The sequence below is a fragment of the Pinus tabuliformis genome, chromosome 4_2 (assembly GCF_031772625.1).
Source record: "Pinus tabuliformis cultivar Carrire ecotype Pingquan chromosome 4_2, CPIR1, whole genome shotgun sequence".
NCBI lineage: Eukaryota > Viridiplantae > Streptophyta > Pinopsida > Pinales > Pinaceae > Pinus > Pinus tabuliformis.
The window spans coordinates 312,193,192-312,219,167 of record NC_142304.1 but is presented as its reverse complement, the minus strand read 5'-3'; the positions used below and the strand labels follow the sequence as shown (position 1 = coordinate 312,219,167).

Genomic DNA, 25,976 nt, shown 5'->3' with positions numbered 1-25,976 from the left:
CGTTATATCAGGGATCTTCCGAGCAGCGAACGATGTACTTGGAACGGAAAGTAAGATCTACTCAGATGCAGAAAGGAGAGCGTGTGGATCCATTCCTCACTAAGCTGAAGGAAACCCAAGATGAGTTGTCTGCTGCTGGGCATACACCTCAAGATTTAGAGTTAGTTAGACTGGCCCTCAATTTTGTTTCAGATGAGTGGCAAGTCTTTGTCCAGAGTATCTTGGGCAGAGCAACATTGCCTAATTGGAATGAGATGTGGGCAACTCTAAAACAAGAGGAGTTGAGGAGAAACATGGTCAAGGTCAAATTTGACAGAAGCAGCAACATCAGTGGGTCGAAGCCCAACGAGGAGGAGGATAATGCAACCCTTGCATCGAAGGGACAATAGGGGCAACAGAGACAAAAGAAGGACGTCTCCAAGGTGAAGTGTTTAAGATGTGGCGAGATGGGCCACTATGCATCCCAATGTCCTTTGAAGAAAAAGGACAAGGATGAGAAGTGTGATCCTAAGGTTGCAGCCGCAAAGATCGAAGAGGAGTTCGCCAGGACAACCGAGATACCTCCAGGAGGGAGGTGGGCTGATTTAGAGTTGTAGTTCGAAAGAGCTATAGATGGGCATGGTCCTTGGGGAGTCCACCTCTTGGATCAATACCTTGCTACGGGAGCCTAGTTTTGCAGTGGTGATGAACTAGTGTCAGATGGTGCCAAGGAGTGTCGAAGAGAGTTGCAGTGGCTAGGAGCGCCAGAGTTTGAGCAGCACAGAGTAGAGTTGACAGCAGTGCAGATGGCACAAAGCAGAGGTCAACAACAACACAATGGATTTAGAGGGTTAGCACGGAGACTAGCAGCGGTCAGTTCCAACATTCACATGGTGTCATACTGAACACAGTTAGTTCAGTAATTTTGGATGTTTTTTTCAGTTGCTTCTCTCAGCAACTGAGTTGCAGTATGGATGCAGTGTTAGTAGTGGAAGTGCTAGCAGCATAGCAGATGCAACATTTGAGAAGGAATTGTAGTACAGATGTAGCATTGGCAGTGTCAAATGCAACAGTACAGTTGCAGCAATAGCGTAGTAGTTGGTGGATAGCATGTCAGACATCAACAACGTAGAGGATGACGCTTTAGAGTCAAAGTAGGATGCAACAACAGTATATTGCTAGAGCACATTCCTCGCTAAGAGGGAGTGTTGATTTGCGGTAGCATCGGATGTGCTCTAGGCCTCAAATTTTGCAGGGAGGCTTGGGCACATGCATTCCAAAGAATCCAGAAACCGTTTTGGGAAATTCCACCCAAAGACAATTATATTAAAATAATTAATATTTTTAATGGAGTTCCTAAGTCTAAACTTAGGAAAATTAAAATATTAATGGATATTAATCTAATTTTGGGTGTAACTTATAGAAAAAGACGAAGATTAGGTCAAAATGATCGGAGCCTTTGATTAGGAGTTAATCTAGGCCGTTGGTTGTCCAACAGGAAGATATAAGAAGGGGCTTGAGGGTCATTTGGAAAACACACTGAGACAGATCAACAAATCGATTTTCTGAAGTGAGAAGTTCTCAGGAGGAAATTTGATTGAGGATATTTCTTGCAGTTGAGGGGTAGAGATAGCATCCGGAGAGAGAGATTTTCTCGGTCGGAGAATCATCAACAGAGAGAGGTAGAGAGTAATCCAATAGTGGCAGCGCTGAGCCAGAGGGGCTGACGCAGAGCCACGTAGAGGCAGCGCAAAAGCCAAGAGGGAGTCTGAAATTTGCAGAGGGAATTCGAATTTTAGAATCTAGGAGCCGGGGTGTGAGACTGGGAGGCAAAAATCAAATCTCCTAGGCAGCAAATCGACCAGCCAGAGGATTGACGCTGTCCCCAGAGAGCTTGACACTGGGTTGATGCAGTTACTGTGCAGATGCAACGCAGAGGCGGCCAGAAAAGCTGGGGAAATCATTCCAGGGTTGTATTAGTCAGGATTTCCAGTGATAGTGTGAGGTAATCTCACTAGGTTTTTTGCTAGTATTTCTCTCTCTGTAACTGAATAACCTGAGAGGTATTCAAAGATGTATTCAGAATTTGCTACTGCTTAATAATAATAAACCCTCAGAATTGTTGCACCGTTTTCTTGCATTCGGTTTTTTTGGGGACATTTCTCCAAAAAATAACGATGTCTATTGTGTTGTATTTTCTTTCTTGCTCAGTATCTTGTTTCCACTTATAATTTAATTAAGTGAAGGCTGCAGTAGTATTTACTTTGATATTCGTCCTAGAACACAGTAAATAACTTGTATGCATTAACAAGTAGGAGAAGTAACATCAGTTTGTTGTAGTAGGGATTCCTGTTGTGGAATATTTACAGTTCGCTCCAGGAGCGTTTCTTTTTAAGGTGGGAGCAGTTAGGGAACAGTTGTTCCCGATTGCTCTCGCCTTAAAAAAATTGCTCCCTGAGGGCGAAATGTGTGGGCCACGTGGCGAAAAGGGAGGGAGGGGAAGGGCCAATAGAAATAAAAGGCCCTCCTCCCCTCCCATAATTCACCATTTGTGCATTGAGAGAGCAAGAGAGGACTTTTGGAATTAGAGCTTGAGTTGAGGAGGAAGATTGAGAAAATGATTGAGAGGATTGCTTGGGAGCTTGAGGAACTTGCAAGGGATATTGGAGCTCGGGATTGAAGGCCAAAGAGGTAGGATCTTGACTCTAATCTAGCATTTGTGTTTTCTATATGTTCATTGTTAAATGAAAATGTTTTCTTCTCTCTTTCCCATTCCCATTCCTCCATTTTATTAGGGGCAAGAAACTATAACTCCACCAAAGTTCAAAGAATCAAAACTTCAAACATTGTGGCTATATGGCTTGGCATTCTCTTGATGTTGGTTCCTTTTTTTTGTTCTTATGGTGTTGGAGAGTAGAAGGAGGGTTGATAATGATGAAGACGATGAAGTGGGTAGTGGTGGATTTGAAAACCTTGGAGAATAGGAGTACATTGGTGAGGAGGAAGAGGAGAGTGGAGATGAGGGCACAAAAACAAAAGAAAGCCAAACCCCACTGTGGAAAAATGTTTCTAGGTCTGAAGCAGGGAAAGGGGGTGGAACCACTAAGTTTACATGCCTCCATTGCAAAAACACTTGCATAGGTTCATACACCTATGCTGAAAAGCACCTCTGTAGGACAATGCCATGGGATGGAGGTAAACAAAGAGGAATCAAAACTTGTGTAAGTGTGATAGCACAACAAAGAACCAAATACATAAGGGAAGAGGAGGAAGCCCAATATAAATCTAAAAGATCAAAGGGTGAATTTGAACATGATAGCCCACAATCACATAGACAAAGAACTCCATCAACATCCTGCCATGGTAGTGGATATGGAGGCATATGAACAAACATCCCTTTAAGGCGAAGAACCATATCGGATTTCCTTGATGAAGGGTGTAGGAATGATGAGGATTCAAAACTTTTCCGATTTATCTATGCATGTGGAATACCATTCAATGTTCTTCGCTCACTTTATTGGCATGAAGTAGTTTCCACCATTAATGATGCCCCCAAAGGATACAAGATCCCTGGGTATGACAGGGCTAGAATCGTGGGACTTGATCATGGAAAAGCAAAAATAGCACATCCTTTGGGTCAAATGACAAGTTCTTGGAATGAGCATGGGTATCCATTGTATCTGATGGATGGACAAATGTAAAAGGCAAGCCACTGATATGTGTTCTTGTTGTGTCTAGAGGTGGTGCAGTCTTCCTTTCAGCATATGATTACTCAAAAAATTTCAAGACCACCATTAACATTGTAGAACCATTACTTCAAACAATTGAACGTATTGGCCCATACAATGTCATCCAAGTCATCACTGATAATGCTTCTAATTGTAAGGCAGCGGGAGCAATTATTGAGGATAGATACCCCAATATATTTTGCTCTGGGTGTTTGGTTCACATAATGAACCTTTTGATTAATGATATTATTAAGAACAAAAACCCTCAATACAAATGGATTGGTGATTTGTATAAGAGAGGCAAAAAAATGATAAAATTTATTACAAATCATAGCAATACCCATGGCTTTTCCACAGTCACTCAAGTTTGGAGCTGTTGAAGATTACGAAGACTGGATTTGTTAGCTATTACCTCACCTTCAGTTGCCTTTTGGAGGTAAGAGAGTCATTGGCTGGCATGGTATCAAGTCAACACTGGGAGGTATTAAAGGACATGGCTCCATCCACAGTTGACAAGCAAGGTTTTGAATAGGTGGAGGACATCGCTCTTGATGGTGTGTTTTGGGCATGTGTGAGGGAAGTTTTGCAATTCATCAAGCCTATGTATAACATGATTCGTTTTGCAGATACAGATGCACCAATGATTGGGGAGGTGTATGAGTAGATGGATAACATGTTGGGGCAAATAAAAGATATTGTTCAGGAAAAAAATCGCAACTTGTATGATATTATTCATAAATGTTGGTGTGTACGGTTGAATAAACTTAATGTTCCACCACATGCCTTAGTGTATATCCTATTCCAAAATAGTACTCTCCATCTTGGTTTGGCAAACGTGCACCTGGGGGTGGGGTTAATGCCAAACCCCATATGGATCCAGAGGTACGAGAGGGATATTTGAAAGCATTAGACAAGCTGGTCCCTGACAGGGAGGAGTGTGCTAGTCTTCATCTTGAATTAGGAAGATGCTTCACTAGCACTGGAGTGTTTGCTTCTTTGCATGCAATGGGATATAGGGATAGATTTGATGCCATCAGATGGTGGGACGCATATGGTGGGCAGGGACTTTTGCGAAAATTGGCAAAAAAAGTTCTTTCACAGTTGGTAAATACTTCTTCTGTAGAGAAGTGTTGGAGCACCTACAACTTCATCCATAATGTGAGAAGAAACAAATTCAATGAAAACTGGGTAGAAAGCTTGGTTTATGTGCACTACAACTTGAGGTTGTTGAGTCATTATTGTGATCGGGCTCGTGAGGATACATCATAAACAACTTGGGACAACAACCCAAAGGAATATAATTTCGAGGATGGTTCTCTACATCTAGAAGAATTGCAAACATAGCTTTTGATAGATGATGATGAAGCAAGACCAAACATGCCACGCCCGACCCCACCATCTAGTAGCAGTGCTCAAGTTCCAACATCTTTGCCTTTGCTGTCGCCACCTCCATCTACATCCTCACGTGGAGAGCATGTGGCTACTGGTTCTGGTCGTTCGACTATGCGGGAGGAGACTCCTAGTAGTAGTAGACCACCACAACCTTCTCAGAAATTAGACATTTCTCGTGGCAAGAGAACCAACCATTAGCAATATATAATATATTTACTTGTCTTTTCGAGTTTCTAGTAGTTTTTATAACTGTTGACTCTTTCATATTTATTATGATATTTTTTATAAACAATATACAACAATTTAAGTTTGAAGTTTGAAGTTTGAAGTTGGCAATTATAACTCATTGGTAATGAATTATGAATATGATGCTTTGTTAAAGTTGAAAGTTGAAGCATTTCATTTCATGTTAGATATTTTTTGTTATAGTTTGTATACTTGGTAATGGTAACTTTAGTGATCAATGATGATAAATGTTATATATTGAATTTTGAAAGCTTGAAACTTTAAGATTGATGAATCATGAGACTCGATATGTTGTATGTTACTAACTTGTCGACGTGGTTGATGAAGATTATAACTTCTAGATGATTGACATTATATGGTTCAATCCATGTTTTTATGCTTTTTATATCTAATTCATCATTCTACATGCTTTTGTAGACATATATGCATCAAAAAATATAAAAATATATATTATATAAAAATTTGCTCCCGATTCGCTCCCAAACTAAGAGCTTTTGAAAATGTTGCTCCCTGCTCTCACTTCTGCTCCTCCTCCCTAGTAACCTTGATTTGATCAATTGCTAGAGATGACAATGATATATTGTGATAATCAAAGTTGTTTCAAGCTTTTAGAGAATCCAATATTTCATGATAGGTTGAAGCACATTGAGATCAAATATCACTTCATTTGAGACCGAGTGCAGAGGGGAGCAGTGAAGCTCTAAATAATATCTATAGACGAGCAGATTGTGGACATTCTCACCAAGCCTTTGTCTAGGGGGAGGTTTGTATACTTCAAAGACAAGCTTGGCATGATGCAGAATGTCTTCCTTGTTGAGAGGGAGTGTTGATGTTTTTGTAGCATCCAATAGACATTCTCCCACGGGGTCATGCTAATTTGGCTAAGGGAGAATGGTACATTCACCCATGGGGTCATGTTGATTTGGCTAGGGGTGAATGGCTCGGGGTAGTTTTTCTCCCATTATCTTTGGTGTCTGGCTCGAGGAGATTGGCCCACAATACCCATGTTGCCTGCTCCAAGATGGAGTGATCTATTTTTTACAGAGCGGGTTTGTTTTGTTTAATTAATGGGGCTTCTACTCATTAATGCAATAAGCAATTCTAGTCTAATGTTGAGTTGTAATGTAGGCTCAATAAGTGAAGGGGCTTCTTGTGATGAGGGGTTGCTTATTGGGTCTCTATAGAACATTAGAGATCTATATAAATAGACATGCATGTGGGGAGACACTAATCAACATAGCAAGCTAATCTTCAATCACTAGTGGAGGAGAAATCCAGCTAAGGAAAACTCTGTTATCTATCATTTTCTATGTATCTTGGAGGCTGCTCGTGTGAGTTCACTGAGTTTGACCAAATAGTTTGACCAGTCCATACAGCCACATGTGTGAGGGTTTTGACCAGCACTGACCACAAATTTTGACCACAGCTGAGCACAGACTTTGACTATAGTAGACCAAGTTTGATTGCAGTAAATTTGATTGAATTTGACTGCAGGGCCACATGTGCGGGTTGACCGTAGGCCAAATTTGACTGCATGCTGAGTTTGACCAGGCCGAATTTGATCTCAAGTCTAGTTTGACTAGCATCGACCAGAGTTTATATTTTGATTGGTTGGACCAACGTTGACTAGTAGTTGTTTAACTAACTTATCCTGGTGTTTTGACTTGTAACGTTGGCTCATATTTCTAGACAAATTTCTTATTTGTAAACCTTGCTGAAAAAGACAATTTGTCCTCAAGAGAAGATTGTTGGGTTTTCTCCCAAGGTTGAGTTTCCTAGGTGAGAAATATTGTGTCTACTGTGCGTGGCTGACCTTCTATGATCTTTATTGTTTTCGCTTCATTTACAATTGAGATTTTCTGTGTCTAATTATTCAATGATATCAGTGGCATGAGAAATACTACTTGAAAATCATTGGGAAGTAAGTATTAGATCAGTGAATTGTATTCCACTACGCATGCTATAGAATTTCAACAATGTGCAAAGGCACTCCTCAATAAATAACCACGTCAATATAAAAATGGAAATGCCAAGTCAAAGACGTAGGGAAAATGTAGGCAGAGTAATTGCGAAGTGTACAACTCATGAGAGAGCTTCTCTATGCTTGCATGCAAATACCAAGTGTCTTCATTAGGGCACTTGCTCTAGAACACTTTTGGTGAAAGAAAATAAAAAGTACTCTCCAACCTGTGCATCCTAGGAATGTGGGCACCCTTGACCATCTAACTAGAATGTAGCAATAAAATATGTCTTCAAACAAGTACAACCTAGGTAAAAGTAAATTGTTTCAACATAGAAGGTATCAATATGATAAAATATTCTACATATGAATTTTTCCTTGAAGAGGGAGATTAGTGCACCCTTTATATTTGTTACCTTTGACCATGTCAACAGTGAAGCAAGCACCATAGGATGTGCAACCTAGATATATATGCAAATGGGTCCACATCAAGTCCATCTTATCTCCTTAAAGAATGTGCAGGTGGACGTCCTTTGAACAAGTCAAGCTGGTCACTTTATAATGTGTACAGGTTGTGAACAAGCTCATGCAAAGTGGAACCTTCTAAGGGATGCATATTCTAGTGGCCTAGAAAAGTATGCACCTATGTGGTTGGGTGAGTTGATGTAGTGGGTGGGTGAGGTGGATGGGAAGAAGTCTAGAGTGCATGCATAGCTAGCTCCTTAGTCAAACTAAGGGTCAACAACCTCCTCAAAACATGTGCCAAAAGATAAGGAAGTGATATGAATAGGCTAGCACATGTAAACAAAGATAAAATGAGGGTAGGCATAATGTAAATATTAAGTGGGTTGCCTCAACATTTGTGCCAAAGGGGGAGTGATTATCTTGATGTGTTTAGTTAATGAACATAAGCTTGCATTCCCTAGTGATAAATCAACAATAAGTCTTAGGGAATGAGCCTTAATGAAGATTTATATGATTAGAATATTAGTAGACTAATAATTCAACATGATCTAACATTGTAGGGTTTAATTAAAATATCCTAAACCAATTAGGTTTCTTCACATTGGAAAAACTGGAAATATGAGAAATGAGGGGATAGTATGAAATATAAGAAAATGACGTCATGCACCTCCTGGGAGATGGAATGTGGTCAAAGTGTAAGTGTGATGTGGATTTTACCTCAGTAAAAGGTGGAAGTGTAATGTGATACACAAACTACCTAGGTAAAATGATGAGGTGTTTTCAACTTAGGAAAAATTGAATATATGGTTGTAATACACAAATTACCCAGGTGGACTAATGGAAATGTTATTAAACTGGTGAAACACTAGGCAAATGCATCACCATGCTAAACGACACTCACAACTAAGACATGCACTGAACATGCAACACAAGGTGAAAGAGGTGATTAGAACATGACTAGGTCACATCTGTAATTATCTTATTAAGATATGATCAGAGGTCACCATTCTTGTGACACATGTGCCATTATGAATTTTTATCACTGCTGCCTACACCTACTTACAAGTCAGTGAGAAAAGCCTTCAACCCCACAAAGCGTGGTTGGTGGCAGGGAACTTAGAGAAGGGGCTGTCACACTAATCCCGACTCTCTCCGTTTGAGCTATCTCCTAGGTTAGCTAAGAGGGGTGGTCCCTAATGAAAAGTTAATTTAAAAAAGATGTGAGTTTCTAGGAGAATTGTTAGAGTTAAATAAATTCTCTTCAAGATTTATAAGCAAAACTGATATGAGCAATAATCATAAATACATAAGATAAGCATGAAATACATAAACAACCAGTGCCTTCAAAGTATTGCTCTTTAAGAAATGAAATTGTATTTTCTTAGAATGAAGCGAAATGCTTTCAAATGGAAAGCCAAAATAACTCTAAAAAGTGAAACACTAAATTGCTAGCACAAGATATTATAAATGCTTTCAAGATGAATAAGTCTACAAATCAAAACATGGAAACTATCTTGCTCAAAAGGATACGAAAATAACTTAAATATTAGACCAAGATGACAACAAAGTATGTTACAAAAATGACTGACAAGAGGCTAGGCCAAAGAGTATGAGCAAGCTCTCCTCTTTGACTAGCCATGACTTAGCTCTTTGAAATAGCCAGATATTGATAAATGAAGTACAATACGTAAAAAATAAATTTTTCCAAGTTTGATATTTTGATGCAAGAAATAAAAGCTTTAAGAAACTTGAAAGAATCCCTGCAAGACACAAATAAGATATAGATGAGACTTTGGAATTCAAAACATGTGGGTTCTCCTTGAATATTTTTCAAGAATGGGTTGATTCCTCCGAGAATTTCCCCTCACGCTTGAAAAGCTTGACCAAATAATGATTCATCTACAAAACTTCACCACAAATCATTAAATCGACATGAAATTAAATAAGTGCAGTGGAAAGAATTCCTAGAGATACATCTATTATCCACTAAAAGATTTATTTTCCTAAAGCAAATAATTAATTCTTATGCTAATATGAGATAGCTGCATACTAACATAACTTGAAACAAGCATGAAAGAAATAATGACATGAGGAAATAAATAGAAGCATAACAACAAGTCAAGAATTTACCACATGCAAGGAGAAGAACACCATCATGCTTTACCCCAAAGACTGTTGTATTATATTGCAAGTAGTGAATACAATCTCACAGAGTCTCCTCAAGCACAATAGCTCATATTACATGATACAATGTGAGAGCCCATGGCTTTATTATATAGAGAGTTGGGAGCAAATCCCAATGAAGAATGACGATGACAAATGACATTGAAGCCAATCCCAATGTAGAAGTGATTAAACAAGTGGCATGAGGTGACAACCTTGAAGAGAAATTCGAATTTGTTGAATGGAGCTCCAATGCCAAGTGTAATAATCGAATTCTGGAAAGTGGACATCATTTTCTTCTTCCCTTATGTGCTAAATTTGAATTTTATGATAGAATGACAATTGTATATGGGTGGTAACCCATGTGGGGACAATTTCCCACAAAAATCTCCACCAAATATTCTCCCAAATCCTCCCAAATGTGCATTAACTTTCCAAATTCGAATTTCCAAGTAAGCAACGTTCTCCTTTAACGCCAGAAATTCGGTTTTATTTGAGCACATGTCCTTTCCTTGATTTTAGGAGTCCACATCACCTTGGGACTTCACTTTAACTCAATGTTGCACCAAGACTCCGGGACGGGGAGACGCGGGTGTGGGGAGACACACAAGGGGGATGTGTCAGAGTACCCTCAAATTTTAGGGAAATTTAGGGGGGATGGGGGGACGTCGGGGTATATAATTTTTTTCCTTTTTAATATATATATATATATATATATATATATATATATATCAAATTCATATTCAATAATGAAAGCATAAATACAATGACACATACATAATTGAATTAAATAATGAAATACATTGATCCATACTCATCATCCTTACTAATACATACATGATTCATCCATAAACCATGAGATTCAATAATGAAATACTTTGATCCATATTCATTATTCATTATTCACCATTCTAGAATCTACATTGATTTAAAAATTAAATTCATCATTCATCATTCTAGATTCTAAATTGATTTAAAATTAAAATTCATCATTCATCATTCTAGAATCTAATTAGTACTAAGCAAAATAGACTATAATAGATACTGAAATCTGAACATTGGAATAGTAAATTGATATAACTAAAACTCAAAAACAGTGGAGTGATGAGTCTAAATGTCACTCTAAAGTACACATAGGGCTTGGTGCTCTTGATTAAATACTAATTCCATACCCTTCTACATGACAAAATGCAATGGAAACATTGCAATCCATGAAATCCTGAATTCCTGAAAAGCTGTTAAGTCTGCTGGATTTTGAGTGAGATCTAAAATTCTACTTTCTCCATATGAAATCCAGTGAGGTCGAAACCACTCTCAAACATCCTGAGTCATTTCATGGCAATGTGGAAAAAGTCGAAGTCGGTATTAATTCAACAAGGGTCCAAAAGTTGAAAAACTCGTCAAAGTCGGGAGTTTTTTGAAAAATTCGGTAAAAAGTCGGCAAAATTAAAAAAACACAAAATTATTCATTTTATTTTTATTTTTTTAACATCTAGAGTATCCACAACTAAGTTGCACGAAACGGGGAAACGCGGAAGCGAAACGAAACGGGGAAGCGAAACGAAACGCGACCTCCCCAAATTTTGGAAACGGGGAAACGCGAATATATATAATAATATATATATATATATATATATATATTAAAAATATTTAAAAATTATTATTATATATATGTGCAATCATAAAGCATGAATGATACATTTACTTACGTAAACATTTAAACATTAAGATTAAATTTACATCACATTTACTACCTGGAAACCCTAAAAAAAAAAAAAAAAAAAAAAAAAAAAAAAAAAAAAAGAAAAAGAAAAAAAGACAAGTGTTTTTTTTGGGGAAACTTGGCACATACGGCCTGGAAACGCGTTTCCGGCCGTACGGCCAAGTTTCCGTTTCGGGAAACGTGGCCGTACGGCCGGAAACGCGTTTCCGTTTCGTTTCCGTACGGAAACGGACCCTGTACCTGCGTTTCCTGCAACTTAGATCCACAACATCAAATAAATGCATTTCCACATAAACATGTAAAGAAAGCTAATATATAATATGTATATGAAGTCTAGTGCTACATCACATATCAAAATAGTGAATCAACTCCTGAATTTTGACTCATGTCCGAGTCTCAACTCTGAAGAGTCAAAATATTAACAAAAATATAATAAATGTATATCATGGGTCATCTAAAAGTCATCAAGTAATCAGTCACTGAGATCCTCTTCCCCTTTTAATTTTTGTTTAAGCTAATTGTATTAAGAAATAAGTCATGCATCTATTCAGTAGATTGTAATCCGCTTGGGTAATAAGGTGTCAGGTGGTAGGTCCAATGAAAATTAACAGTGAGTATCACAGTAGATGTGAAAATTAACGCTTGATGACTCCAAGCTGCTTATTTTCTGAGAAAACAATAGATGTCAGATTATTAAGCTAGCCTTGGCATCTATTATTCAAAAACTCTTGGAGGTAAAATCCACTTCTGATACATAACCTTTCCCCACATTTACAGGGAGTTCACCACTAAAGAAGACTCCCTTTCAAAACGTGCTCTCATTGCAGGAAGGATCTTTGTTATCATAAGATTTCACAGGTACTTTGTTCCTGTCTGAAAAATGGGTTCTTTTTTGAGGCACTGGTTTTGTTTTTTTTGGACAGTTTGTTGCTATTTGATCTTCATGACCTACTCTTTGTTGTTTCTTCTGGAAGCAGTCAACAACTGTAACAATGTTTCTGATGGTGTGGGGTTCTTTCTACGGAAGATTGTTGTATGCATGTCCTTTTGGTACTTTTGTAATCTTTTGAAGGGGTAGTGGCTGTTAGTGTCTGGATCACTGAAAGCCTGGAGGCTTAGCCAATGTATACTTTGCTTTCTAACTAGAAATATGAAGTATAAAGATTTGGTTTTCCTTCGAAAACAAAAACGTATCTTAACCTCAAAACTAATAGATTACAAATGAGACTGCTATGCTCGCAAGAAGTATGACAAACAATACAATGCAATAACTTGAAATTGCATGGATGGAACCTTCAATTTACAGTTTTTTCACCTTTGCGGCCTCTTTATTCGCAGCCTGGGAAGGGAGGCAGACTTTTTGGGTCGACTCCCGATTTAAGGAAAAAATCGCGATTTTTCCTTTGTGAAAAATTCGACAAAAAGTCGGGGGATTAAATCGTTTAGTTCAAAAAATCGCGTTTTTAGGATTAAATCGGGATTTTTTGCAGACTTTTTCCACACTGTTTCATGGTAATGTTAAAAATTTAAATAAAAGGATGAAAATGAAAGATAAAGGAGAATGTCACTTTTACTTTAAGAATTTAACATTACCATGAATTGCATAGCATTAGTAGGGAAATATGGTCAAATACTAAGTTTCCCCTATCATAAATCATTGTTTACAAGCAAAGTTAAGGGGAATGGGGAGTTGTGTCCCCCACATTGGGGAAACGTCCCCCCTGCGTCTCCCCATGTCTCCCCAAAAGGGGGACGTGTGGAAATGTTTCCCTAGATGTCCCTCGGTCCCGGGTGTGTGGGGTGCGAGGGGTGCATGCACCCGACCCTGGGGGATGCGTCCCCGTGGAACACTGCTTTAACTCCTTTATAATTTTCCACCTCATTTCCACAACATTTATCATGTGTGGATATTTATTTTTCTCCATTTATTTAATTTCTGGCTTAATTAATTGCCAGATTTCTCACTAAACTTAGGAAAAATGGGTTTTGAGGGTTCAAAACACATTTTTAACCCATCAAAGTGTGTCATAGTAGAAAGCTGAAGGTGAGATGTATAAATTTCATTACTCATACCCCATACAACTTCTCTAGATATCACTTATTACATTACAAGTACAATTTTATTTGCAATTTTTGACCTATGGGAAATCTAAAAATTAAAAAATGACTACCTATACGTAACCAAATTCTATGAAATTTTTTGTATGATCTAGTATGGTAATATACATCGACTTTAGATACTAAAATGTGTTAGGGGCTCAACCTTCAAACCGTCACCCTGGCTTTGGGGCAAAAAGTGAGTGAAAAAACCCCAAAAATTATCCTTCTTTGAAAAAGAAAGGATAATTAACCATATAAAAAAAAATACTCCAAGGTGTACTCATTCACTGATCGAGTCCCAACATCCTAGGTCTATTACATACTCAAAACTCATCATTACTAGTATCACTTATTACAATTCCTTGCAGGGTGTGGAATATGGGTACAAGAAAGATGATGAGAAGATAGAAGTAGAGTTAAAAAACTCTGTTGACTGATGATATCTGATGGTTTAAGTGTTCTCTGGATCATCCTTGGGCATGGAGTCTTCATATAATCATCAGGTGCCACTCCAGTGGTCAACATGAACCATCCTAGAGGATTTACTTGAATGCTATTTGCTGTTGTATAATGACTTAAGAGTATAACAGGTTTTTTTTATGATAACAATCTCGTTATCATCTGTTGAGGATCATTTTAATTGCCCCTGTGGTTTCAATGTATAGGAAAAATTTTCTGTAGTGATTTCCAAAGCAGACATCTGAGCAAACTTGTGTGGATGGAAGAGCTTCGTGAGTAGATATTGCATGAGGCCGCTTTTGTACATTATTGTTCATACAAATTGATTATTCATTCCATTATTTATGTATGTCCTATTTAATGTGTATCCATTGCACTGTGATGTCTTCTAGTTTTTTAACTAGAGGCGTCTGAATTCTTCTCTTTGGTGGTTACTTTCTTTTGGAAAATGATGTTAGTTGAAGTTAATCTAAATGATGCTTTATTTACAATTCTTCATAATATTTATCTAAACTTTTGTTGTTTTGTCATATTGCTGTAGATTGTTTGCATTGTGAACTGATATATGAAATGTGTGCTGTATGTTCTCTACAGGAGAAGAGATTGCTAGCTCTTATTGAAGGTGTCCTTGCTGCTAACATCTTTGATTGGGGTTCGCGTGCTTGTGTTGATCTGTACCATAAAGGCACAATTATTGAAATCTATCGCATGAGTCGCAAAAAGATGCAACGTCCCTGGCGGGTAAATCATGATCCAAGAGTTTGAAAAATAATTTGCGTCTCAAAAGCATATTTCTCTTTTTTTACTGTGCTAGATCAGTTAATATAGGGATGCTTCTTTGGGATATTCTATTTTTTATTCGTGAACCTATTTAGTCCTTTAGGCTTGCCATTTTTTTTGCAACTTTATGCAGGTGGATAATTTTGATATGTTCAAAGAAAGAATGTTGGGGTCTGGAAAAGAGAAGCCCAAACCACATAAACGAGCACTTCTATTTGTAGACAACTCCGGTGCTGACATTGTCCTTGGGATGTTGCCTCTAACACGTGAACTTCTTCGTCGTGGGACAGAGGTAATTTTTTTTCATATTATCTTAATCTGTATATCTATATATCTATGAATTGTTAAATGTGAAGTAGCGGTCATTAATAAAAAAGCCATAGGCATACAGCCATTTCTGTTTTTTGTCCTTCATGAGGATGCATTGTCATCTTAGTCCACAGCCAGTGTTTTTTCTATTTACTCAGCAACACAGATGGGCCATAAATTCTAACACCATACATGAGGGCTTTTAATGCTAACAAGTATATTAATATTAGTAAGACAACATTTTTAGCAACAAAATGTTATTCAGCTGCAAAACTTGATCCATTGTATCTTTCAAAAGAATTTTAACATCAGATTAATTAAGGTTGACTACACAGAGTACTGCTTGAATGATTACCTTTTAATTTGTAGATTCAGGGTATCGTTGTGTCCCAGCCAGACTCGGGGTGTTTCTTCCTTGTTTGTAATTAGATATTGCATGATGTAATGACATATGAATGAATCCACTCTTTCTCATTCTAATTTGTATAGCTGTCCATGCTTATGTGTGTAAAACTTGCATGGTATCAGGGCCACGGTGATGACAGGCAAGGAAGCAAGTGACACAACTGAGGGATTGCTATGACCAGAGAAGTTACCAAGGGATTACAATCACACACATTTGGTTAGAAGCAAGACATCTATAATAGAGAGATGAATTATGTGTATTGCAATCTGGTATTGTATCAGAGTGGGACTATCTATTGAATTTAGGAAAAAGGAGTGAATAATTGTGACAAGAAAAGGGTGATGTTAGCATTGTTACAGGAGTCGGCACACATTTGAAAGTGCCAAAGAGAGTAGACTAAGCCTGATTTTTTAAGGCTATCCCCAGTTTGAACCATTGTGACACATTGCTTGCATGGGAATTACTGGAGATGTCATTTCCGTGAGAAATTACCTCTCAACAAATTGGGCTGCTATTAGAATTTGTGACTGTGGGTGAGTTCCAGTCTTAAGGGTTTTAATGATCAAGACACCATGCAAAATACACCGTGAAGGTTAACAAGGGAAAAACTGTCATGAGGTGTAGTTTCTGTTGAATGGTGTTGTCATTGATGCCAATGTCGGTTCATGAATGCTCTTAATATTTGTCTGGGTTGCATCAATTAGAAGCTCCAAATGTCGTGAAGCTCTGAAAATCCCTAGAAGCCCTGCACTTGTTGAAGCTTTTGAAGATAAAGATTAAGGTTGCTCCTCAAATCACCATCATTAGATGCTCCCCGTCATACTGATTCGAATGGTATATGGCATGTCATGAGGGTCCTCATGGTTTGAGAGACATGCCTGTTTGAAAATGAAGCCCCTCATGTTCAAAATTCCCAAAGTATGATGATGTGTCAACATTATATTTGTTGGACTACTTCATTATAAGGATAATCTTATTAATACGGTCAAATTATACTCACAAATTTATCATGATCCTATCTTAGAAGAAAAGCCAAATTGTTTTAAATTGGAGGGAAAGTTTTTGGTACCAAATAAATTTAAAATTTAAATTTCAAAATAAAATTTTCCTCCTAATGTGTAATGTCCCAAACAATGTTGCAGGAAACGTCCCCCCCCCCTGGATCTAATGCCCGAAGCACGTCCCGTATGGATTCATCCAGGAAGCGTCCCCGGAAGCGCGACTCCAAAATTCCGAGATGCGGTTCCGCCTGCTTTGGATGCTTCCTGGAAATTCCGGAAGCGTCTTTCCGAAGTGCGCTTCGGTCGTACGAAGCGCGGCACTTCGGAGGGCGAATCATACAGTTCCTGCACGGTTCCGTACATGCTACCGGAAAAAGCGCCGCGCTGTTTAGAAAATCGAAATTATTACTATTATTATTATTATTTGTTTATTTATTTATTTAATTTTATTTTATTTTAGGTGAGTTTGCATATTGGGGGTGTGTCCACCTTGGGTTAGGGTGAGGAATGAAGGCAAAAAAAATATAAATATAGCAGATGCTCCCTCATGGTAATGTTAAATTCTTAAAGTAAAAGTGACATTCTCCTTTATTTTTCATTTTCATCCTTCTACTTAAATTTTTAACATTACCATGAAATGACTTAGGATGTTTGAGAGTGGTTCCAGCCTCATTGGACTTCATATGGAGAAAATAGAATTTCATATCCTATTCAAAATTCAGCAGACTTAACAGTTTTTAGGAATTCAGGATCAATGGGATTGTGGCATTTCATTAGATTCTATCAAGTATGAAGGTATGCGATTAGCATTTAATCAAGAGAACCAAGCCCTATATCCTAGTGTTATTGGTGTTAATTGTTGAACTCCTTTGTCATGCCCTTAGAAAAAAATTACCTTTCAATCAAGTCAAAATCATCGATCAAGCATGTTAAGCTTTTTCTACCATATTTTAAGTCTTGGATTAGGTAGTTTGATCAAAATTGGGCAATGTTGACTAATATCCCTAGACAATCGAGGTAGAGGCAAAGGCTAGACAAGAGGAGAAGAATCTAGATTCTAGATGGTTGATGCATCTAATGGTTGATGCTCGAATAATTAATCATTAATGTACAATGGATGCTATATCCATTTTGATTTATGAAAAGATATGCATGTTTTCATGTCTTCTACAACTAATTTGGTATTTGGAATGTTTGTTTTGAGTATAAATGCAAATATATATATATATATATATATCTATATATATATATATATATATATATATATATAGCAGACGCTTCGCTTCCTAGATTTTTGGAAAATGACGCTTCCACGTCCCCGCTTCCAAAAAACGTTCCCATTTCGTCCCCGCTTCGTGCAACATTGGTCCCAAATGCAGAAAATTTGGAATAGGCACTTCACATAAAACTAATCCTGCATTTAACAGAAGATTGCCATGTAAAATTAAAGACAACAGAGCACTGCAATCCATAACACATTGAACAAGAAAAATTCTCAGCTTTATTATATTAGATAAGCTAGGGTTTTACATGCACAAACAACCCATGTAGCTGAGATGAAAAGTTGACCTCAAATAGATCTATAATATTGCCGTAAATTAGCCTCCAAAACAAATTGAGAAACCAATACACTGCAACCTGTGAACCCTGAATGGATCCACCAAGGGAAGAGATGGGTGCTCGCCCACTCTCACTGAATCACTCGAGGGTTTCCGTCCTGGGGCTATTGCTGGAGTAGAGAACTGGGTTCTCAACCTCACATACAAGAAACAATGTCAAAACCAAGATCCAAGATGTCTCCAAATGATCTCCTCCTCTCCTTTTATAGATCTGATGGATAGATCTCCAAGCCTCTAGAAGCATCTTATTTTATTATTTTATTATTATTCTAGAATCTCCTCCATTGAATTTATCTTAAGTGACCTTTAATTTTATTTTATTTCACTTAAGTCACTTTTGGCCATTTTTCTCCAATTAATTATTTTTCCTTAATTAAATTACTAATTAAAGTTATTTTTAACTAAGGAAAATGGAAAATCACCCACCATGAGTCTCTTCTCAACATCCCATCCTGTAGATCTTCTCATTCCGGTTCCAACAAGCTATTACACTGAGGTGTTCCATCAATTAATCTCCTCGGAATGCCATCTCGAGCATAATTAATTAAGTTATGCCCAATAATAATGTTGATTTTTGAAAGTTGTCAGAATGCGACGGAACGAAAGGCAAACTGTGCGGGTGATGGAATATGCCAAGCGAATGCCATCAAATCCCATAAAAACTCCTCAAAACTCCATCAGGATCCATGATGACATAAACTTGCTCCATTGACCTGGCCATCTTCTGCCTTGGAAATCCACCCTGGCTGTACTATGAAGAAGAACAAAAATGGGGACATGACAATCTTACTGCCCCAAGATTGCTTGCCCTCAAGCAATCCAAATCTGTGGACCAATCTGGTGGCTCGACGCAACTGAGACCTAATGCTAGGATCCCATACGAACCACTGGGTGATGCTCTGCTCCTGTGTCAACCCACCATGAACGGACTCCTCGATGCCTGGATCCCAGACCAATCTCCGACGGAACCTGTCATCAACAAGTCCTCCTAGATCCCAATGCCACCAAGACGGAGCATCAATGCTCTGCGACTCATGTTGTGCTGTAACTTTGGCTGTGAATGTTGCTCCATCCACCGTGTACCAACTCATCACCTCTCTCCAATTCAACCCTTGGCATAGAGCAAGGTCAATCTCATCATGTTGATGTCGTGCTGAAATATTGATGAGTGGCCAGCCTACATCCTGCTGCTAACTTTGAGGGCTCCTGCAATACAATGCTCCTGACTAAAAGTGATTCTCCATCAAAAGGATACCAGCTCATGATCTCTGGCCAATCCAATGCATGGACACATGTGCAAGGGATATGTTTGCTATGTTGAAATTAGTCCATGCTCAGCACCTGATGCTCTACTTGAACAATCCAAACATGTCCAAGAAATCCTGCCCCTCTCCCTCTAATGGGAAAAAGTGGGCAAACCGTGTTGCAAGGCCTGTCTATGTACTCCTGGAGAGGGTTGTTGCCTGAAAATGCTGCAGATCATCTGGCTGCTGCTACATCTATTTGCACCTCATCAATGGGTAGTCCCAAAGATGGATGCACTACCATCTCCCTCTCCTGGTAGGAAACTCCATGCTCCTCCAGTCCATCAATCTCGTGCCAAACTGTCCTATCATACTCCAACATCTCCTGAGGACAAGTGTCAACGAATACTATCACCTTGCCAATTGTCTATACATATGTCTGCTCCCCATCAATGGTTGACCCCAAGGGTGGCTGCTCATCCTCCACCATCACAGGTTCAATATGAACCTCCAACTGGCTCTCCCAAAAAGGCTCATCATGCATACTATGCGCCTCATCCTCATCAGTTGACTCATGCTCCATCATATGCTGCTTATGCTGACTCATAACTGGGGACACACTATCCTAAATGTCTCTCCTAGGACCCACAGACTGCTCATCATATGAATTTGGTCTGATGTTAATGACTCGACATGACTCATGCTCCTCTATGTGCTCTCTATGCTGAATGATGAATCATCAACCGCTCATCTACTCCCTGATCTCTTTCCCACATGGGAACAATCAGTTGCTCCTCATACTCTCTCTACCACACATGGATGCATATTTGGGCTATTGTCATCAAATCCACATGATTGCTTTGCCCCTCTAAGGTATCATCGTATGAACCCATGGACTCGTCCAACGAAGAGTCCTCACCCTAAAAATCAGAAGGAATCTCCTCTTGCTCTACCTCTGTCATCTCCCCAACGTCACTCAAGCATGAGTGGTTAGGTCTGGAAAGTCCTTTGTAGATAAAGCAAAGTCCCTTCCTCCTCATCTCATTTCTGCTGCATGATCCCCCAATCCTGAGCTGCTCCTCCCTAGTCAACTGTCTCCTGAACGACCCAATGTTCTACTCAACCAACCTCTCGACTAGTTCATAAGCGGCAGGTGAGACCAACTGTTCTCTCCTCCAAACAGACAACAATTGGGACTACAACTCTTGGCAATGGCATCGCGGCCTCTCATACATGATGACAGGATGGACTACATGTGTGTTACGATTGTGTTAGAATGATGTTTCCTAATGCTGAAGAAGCATTGGAACATCTGTAAGATCAAATCGTCACACTCCAGATCAAACATGATCTCATAAGTCCTAGTCATGGCCATGCCTCCTAAAATATCAAGCTTCTTCCCAAAGGTAGATCCTGCACTGTTGTCTAAGTCTCAAAAAGTTTCTATAAGTAGTCCGAAAACTGATAACATCATCATTGTAAGGAGCTATGGGGGCGGTCAGTCTCATGATGTTACTAAGACAAGATGCAACTGCAAGTCTAGCCCTTCACAAGGTTCCTCCAAGAACTTGTGTTGTATGAGAGCAAGCATGGCTGGTTTTAGAGCCCAAATTAGTTTCTTCCCTTCTAGCTGGCTCACTTTGGAAAGGAGTGCATCTAGTTCATCAAGTTTGAAAAGAACTTTCCATGTGACCCTCATGTGCTTCAAATCTGTCCCAAGAGCATAAATCTTGTGTCTTGTTTCCTGCCCCTCCTGCACATCTCTTTGCTATTTTTTCTAAAGAATGGCATAGAGCCCTTTTGAGAAGGGTCTACTGACTTCTGTTGTTGGTTTATGAAGGGAGTTTATTAAGGTTTGATCCATGTTTTTGCTGGATAATGATAGGTACATCAAGTTGTTTTGACTGACAAACTTTCCTCAATTCACAACACAACCTTTAGCAATATTTACAAGGACAATAAGACACTTTACTAGCTACAACAAGCAACTCTAAGCTGACAAACAGTTCTGAATCATACAATCAACATTAATGGCGTCAAGATAGACTCAACTATATATATATATACTTTGCTCGTGACATTAGACAGACCCAAGGACACTCAAATAAGACTCAACAATATGCTCGACATTCAATCATGACATTTCTATAATCTGACCAACAAAATAGCGCGCCAATGGTATATTGCAAGTAGCTACTCTTCATCAACAATATGACTATACAAGACATATCACAACAATGTTACCCAACAATCTGCCAAACTGTCACTCAATCAACCGACACCAATATTGTTAATATATTATACAAGCCAAAACATTGATTTTTTGAGAATTACTCTCTCTCTTGCAATGTTAGACCTCAATAGAGTAGTGATTCAATACAAGGAATAAAAGGAGAGAACCTCATTTTAAAGATAGCTTCCGATAGAAACATTGTTGTCTTCCAACAACTTGATTTAGAGATACGATGCCCAAGAGTACACAACCCACGTAGTCTCCCTGCCCAGTCAAAATTTTGTCTCAACCTTTTGATAATAATGTTGGATTAATGCTAAATTCTAGTGATGCGTCTATGGAGAGGCCCCACTAGTATGCAACACAGTTCTTGCAAGTCTTGAGAATGACGCTAGCTTTGATGCCTCACCCACATGTAACTTGCTTGGTTAATGACTGCGACCCTCCAGATTTGAGCACCAAAACATCGCTTCAATAGATTGCCTTACGCCCAGGTCAACATTCCCATACTCTAGGTGAACAATGCATCATGTCAATCAACCCAAACCTCGTGATTGATGGATGTGAGTGCTAATATTTCACTAGTTTGGTCTGTGGCAAATGCAGTCAATCAATCTCGCTCCACGTGTACTTGTAACATGGCTCTACCAGTCGTGATAACAACTGTAAAGTGACTCGGTCTATCTTCAGAAAATGGAATCGGAGCACGCGACGACCTTCATCTATTATGAACTTGATTCAGCACTTCCATTGCTCAGATCGATCCACCATTTCAATATTTTGATTTTCACCCCAACACGTAATAGGGTCAGTGTTCTACCAGAAAATTGATTCTAATTGCCAATTCCGGTTGCCATGAATTGCTTTAGTGATGCGTCTAATGAATTCGATCTTTGTAGTTTGGTTAAGCTTGAGGATAAAAATAAATCGGTCTTTAGACAATAAACATCGAGCAACCAAATGGCCATGATTCAAAAATATATTCGGCCTTGATGATTCGAGAAATACGCCCCATAGCCGCGGCTTCCGATAGACTTTGCTCACGACCTTCGATCTTGAACTCTTTGACGGCAAGTTCAAGCTCGACACTTGGAATGAATACGACCATTTGGAATTTTCTCAACGGATGGGTATTTGATTAAAGTTGGACTTTGCAGCGTTGGTGAAGAAAGTGCTTGGTCCCTCGGCCTTGGAAAAAATCCCTTTCAACAAATTAGACGATTTTCACAAAATCAAAGAGTCAGCCCCTAATACGTGACTCCACTTAGACACCCGTTTAGGCAGATTGGGGCCTACCAGTTCCTCGATCCTTGATCGCATTGATCACACGCACCTGGGCGTCAATGGTTACATACAACAGGTGTGAATTTCACTTAATGCACCCAGAAGCTCCGACAGTAATCGAGGATGCGAACTACTAATCGCTTGGACGAGGAGACAATCTACTCACTGCTGATCCTTTCGGAAATCAATTCGATGACGTGCTTGAAATTGCACTAAAATGCGACCCGAAACTATATCCTCGCCAAATGACCTTCAAAGCATATAACGAACCCCCTTTCAGCGTAAAAATTGGCTTGACGACACAATGACACACTTAATGTTTCGGCCCCTTTAGAATTAAAATTTGATCAGCAACTTTGCGAAATAATAATGGGTCCCTTTGAATGATGTGCCCTTTTAATCATTCGACAATTTAGCTTCTTATATGAAACTCAATCTTCGCCTTGCAAGAAATTTCTTGTGCAACAAAATAATGACTCGGGAAAAATGAAAGAAATCTTGAAGCCCTTGAACTTGGCCTTTCAAGATAACCCACGGTTGAGCCAAGAACAAGGCTCTTATACCACTGTAATGTCCCAAATGCAGAAAATTTGGAACAAGCACTTCACATAAAAATAATCATGCATTTAACAGAAGATTGCCATGTAAAATTAAAGACAACAGAGCACTGCAATCCATAACACACTGAACAAGAAAATTCTCAGCTTTATTATATTAGATAAGCTAGGGTTTTACATGCACAAACAACCCATGTAGTTGAGATGAAAAGCTGGCCTCAAATAGATCTACAATATTGCCACAAATCGACCTCCAAAACAAACTAAAAAACCAGTACATTGCAACTTGTGAACCCTAAATGGATTCAGCAAAGGAAGAGATGGGTGCTCGCCCATTCTCACTGAATCACTTGAGGGTTTCCGTCCTGGGGCTACTGTTGGAGTAGAGAACCCGATTCTCAACCTCATATACAAGAAACAATGTCAAAACCAAGATCCAAGATGTCTCCAAGTGATCTCCTCCTCTCCTTTTATAGATTTGATGGATAGATCTCCAAGCCTCTAGAAGCATCTTATTTTATTATTATTCTAGAATCTCCTCCATTGACTTTATCTTAAGTGACCTTTAATTTTATTTTATTTCACTTAAGTCACTTTTGGCCCTTTTTCTCCAATTAATTATTTTTCCTTAATTAAATGACTAATTAAAGTCATTTTTAACTAAGGAAAATGGAAAATCGCCCACCATACTCTCTTCGGCCAATGTGAGTCTCTTCTCAGCATCCCATCCTATAGATCTTTGCGTTCCGGTTTCAACGGGCTATTACGCTGAGGTGTTCCATCAATTAATCTCCCTGGAATGCCACCTCGAGCATAATTAATTAAGTTATGCCCAATAATAATGATGATTTCTGAAAGTTGTTGGAATGTGACAGAGCGAAAGGTAAACTATGTAGGTGATGAAATATGCCAAGCGAATGCCATCAAATCCCATAAAAACTCCTCAAAACCCCATCGAGACCCCTGATGACATAAACCTGCTCCATTGACCTGGCCATCTCCTGCCTTGGAAATCCACCCTGGTTGTACTATGAAGAAGAATAAAAATGGGGACATGACAAATGCAGAAGTCCGCTGACCTCAAAGTGGTCTCTTCAAATGTATATAAGGAGACTTATCTCCCTCGCCAAATGGCTTGATTTGAACGAACATCACAAAGACATGCTTTGAAATCCTCTGTTGCCAGAGTAGGCCTGATTCATCCTAAGAAAGGTCAAAGTAGCAAAACTTGATCAATTGACTTGGGGCTAAGTGTTTTGCTGGTTTTACTCATCTATTCTCATATATCTTTGCAGCTCTTGTGTATCTCAAAGACCAGTGAAGGAGTTTTAATGGGAAGTAAAATTGGTACATCTTGATTGCTTGTCACAGGGCTATCGTAGGAATTCAAGGCCATTTGGCCTTCTCCTTGGAAGCTGACCCATTCACAGATTATCCACGGAACTATTGGTATGATCAGTGCTAGATTCATCAAAATTTTGATCTTGTTGCAACCCTAACTAGGGACATTTTTTCGCTGGACTAGTGTGGTTTTTTGATGTTGATCTGAGGACGTCTAAGACATCTCTAGTGCACTGTCGATGCAACTTGATTTGGCCCTGTGGTAGGGCATATGTTGAAGAAGTTCTGAGTTGCCAGGGCATTGGTACTTCCCTTTCAAAGCCAGATTTACATATGAAATTTCAGCCACTTCTAGAACACAAATCCTTCAGCCTTAAAGAAACGTTTTTAAGATCTTTTTTCTTTGGTTAAAGGGATTCGTTGGTATTGTCATCGAGTATTCCTATAGATGTGAACTAAAGATATTTCAAAGTATGTGCATGGCTCCTACAACTATGTGTTAAGGTATTTTGCAGAAGAATTATTTAGTTTTCTTCCTAAGGCAGTTGCTAAAATTGGGAACTAGGGCCAAATTCCACCTTGGGACAGCTCATATGATGGAGATGATTATTGCATTGGATTCTTCTTTTTGAGAGGTCCAAGTTAGATATAAAGGTCATCTCATTCGGACAAGCAAAAGTGAAATTTTGAATTTATTCACTCACATGTACAAATTGTTTAGGTTGGCCTTAGCCTAATGTAGGCTCAAGGAGCCTAATAGACATGTCCTTGTTGATTTTTGGGTAACATTGGATGTGCTCTAGTTCCAAAATTTTGTGCAGGGGCTAGAACACATGAGATCTCCAAGACCCATAAATCGTTTGGTGAAATTCCACCCGGATTGTATTTTATTAAAATAACTAATATTTTTGATGGGGTTCCTAAGTCTAAATTTAGGAAAATTAAAATAATAATGGGTATTAATGAAAATATGGGTGAGAATATTCT

The 25,976-nt window shown here is 38.8% G+C and overlaps 1 protein-coding gene across 1 annotated transcript in view; it reads left to right on the top strand.

The window, feature by feature from the left end:
* Window positions 1-25,976, top strand: part of LOC149169224 (pantothenate kinase 2-like) — a 403,110-nt gene that overhangs the window by 255,650 nt on the left and 121,484 nt on the right. Inside the window, exons 18-19 of the mRNA XM_089428613.1 lie at window positions 14,810-14,956; window positions 15,129-15,287. Of these exons, the coding sequence (XP_089284739.1) occupies window positions 14,810-14,956; window positions 15,129-15,287 (306 nt within the window). The remainder of the gene's footprint in view (window positions 1-14,809; window positions 14,957-15,128; window positions 15,288-25,976) is intronic.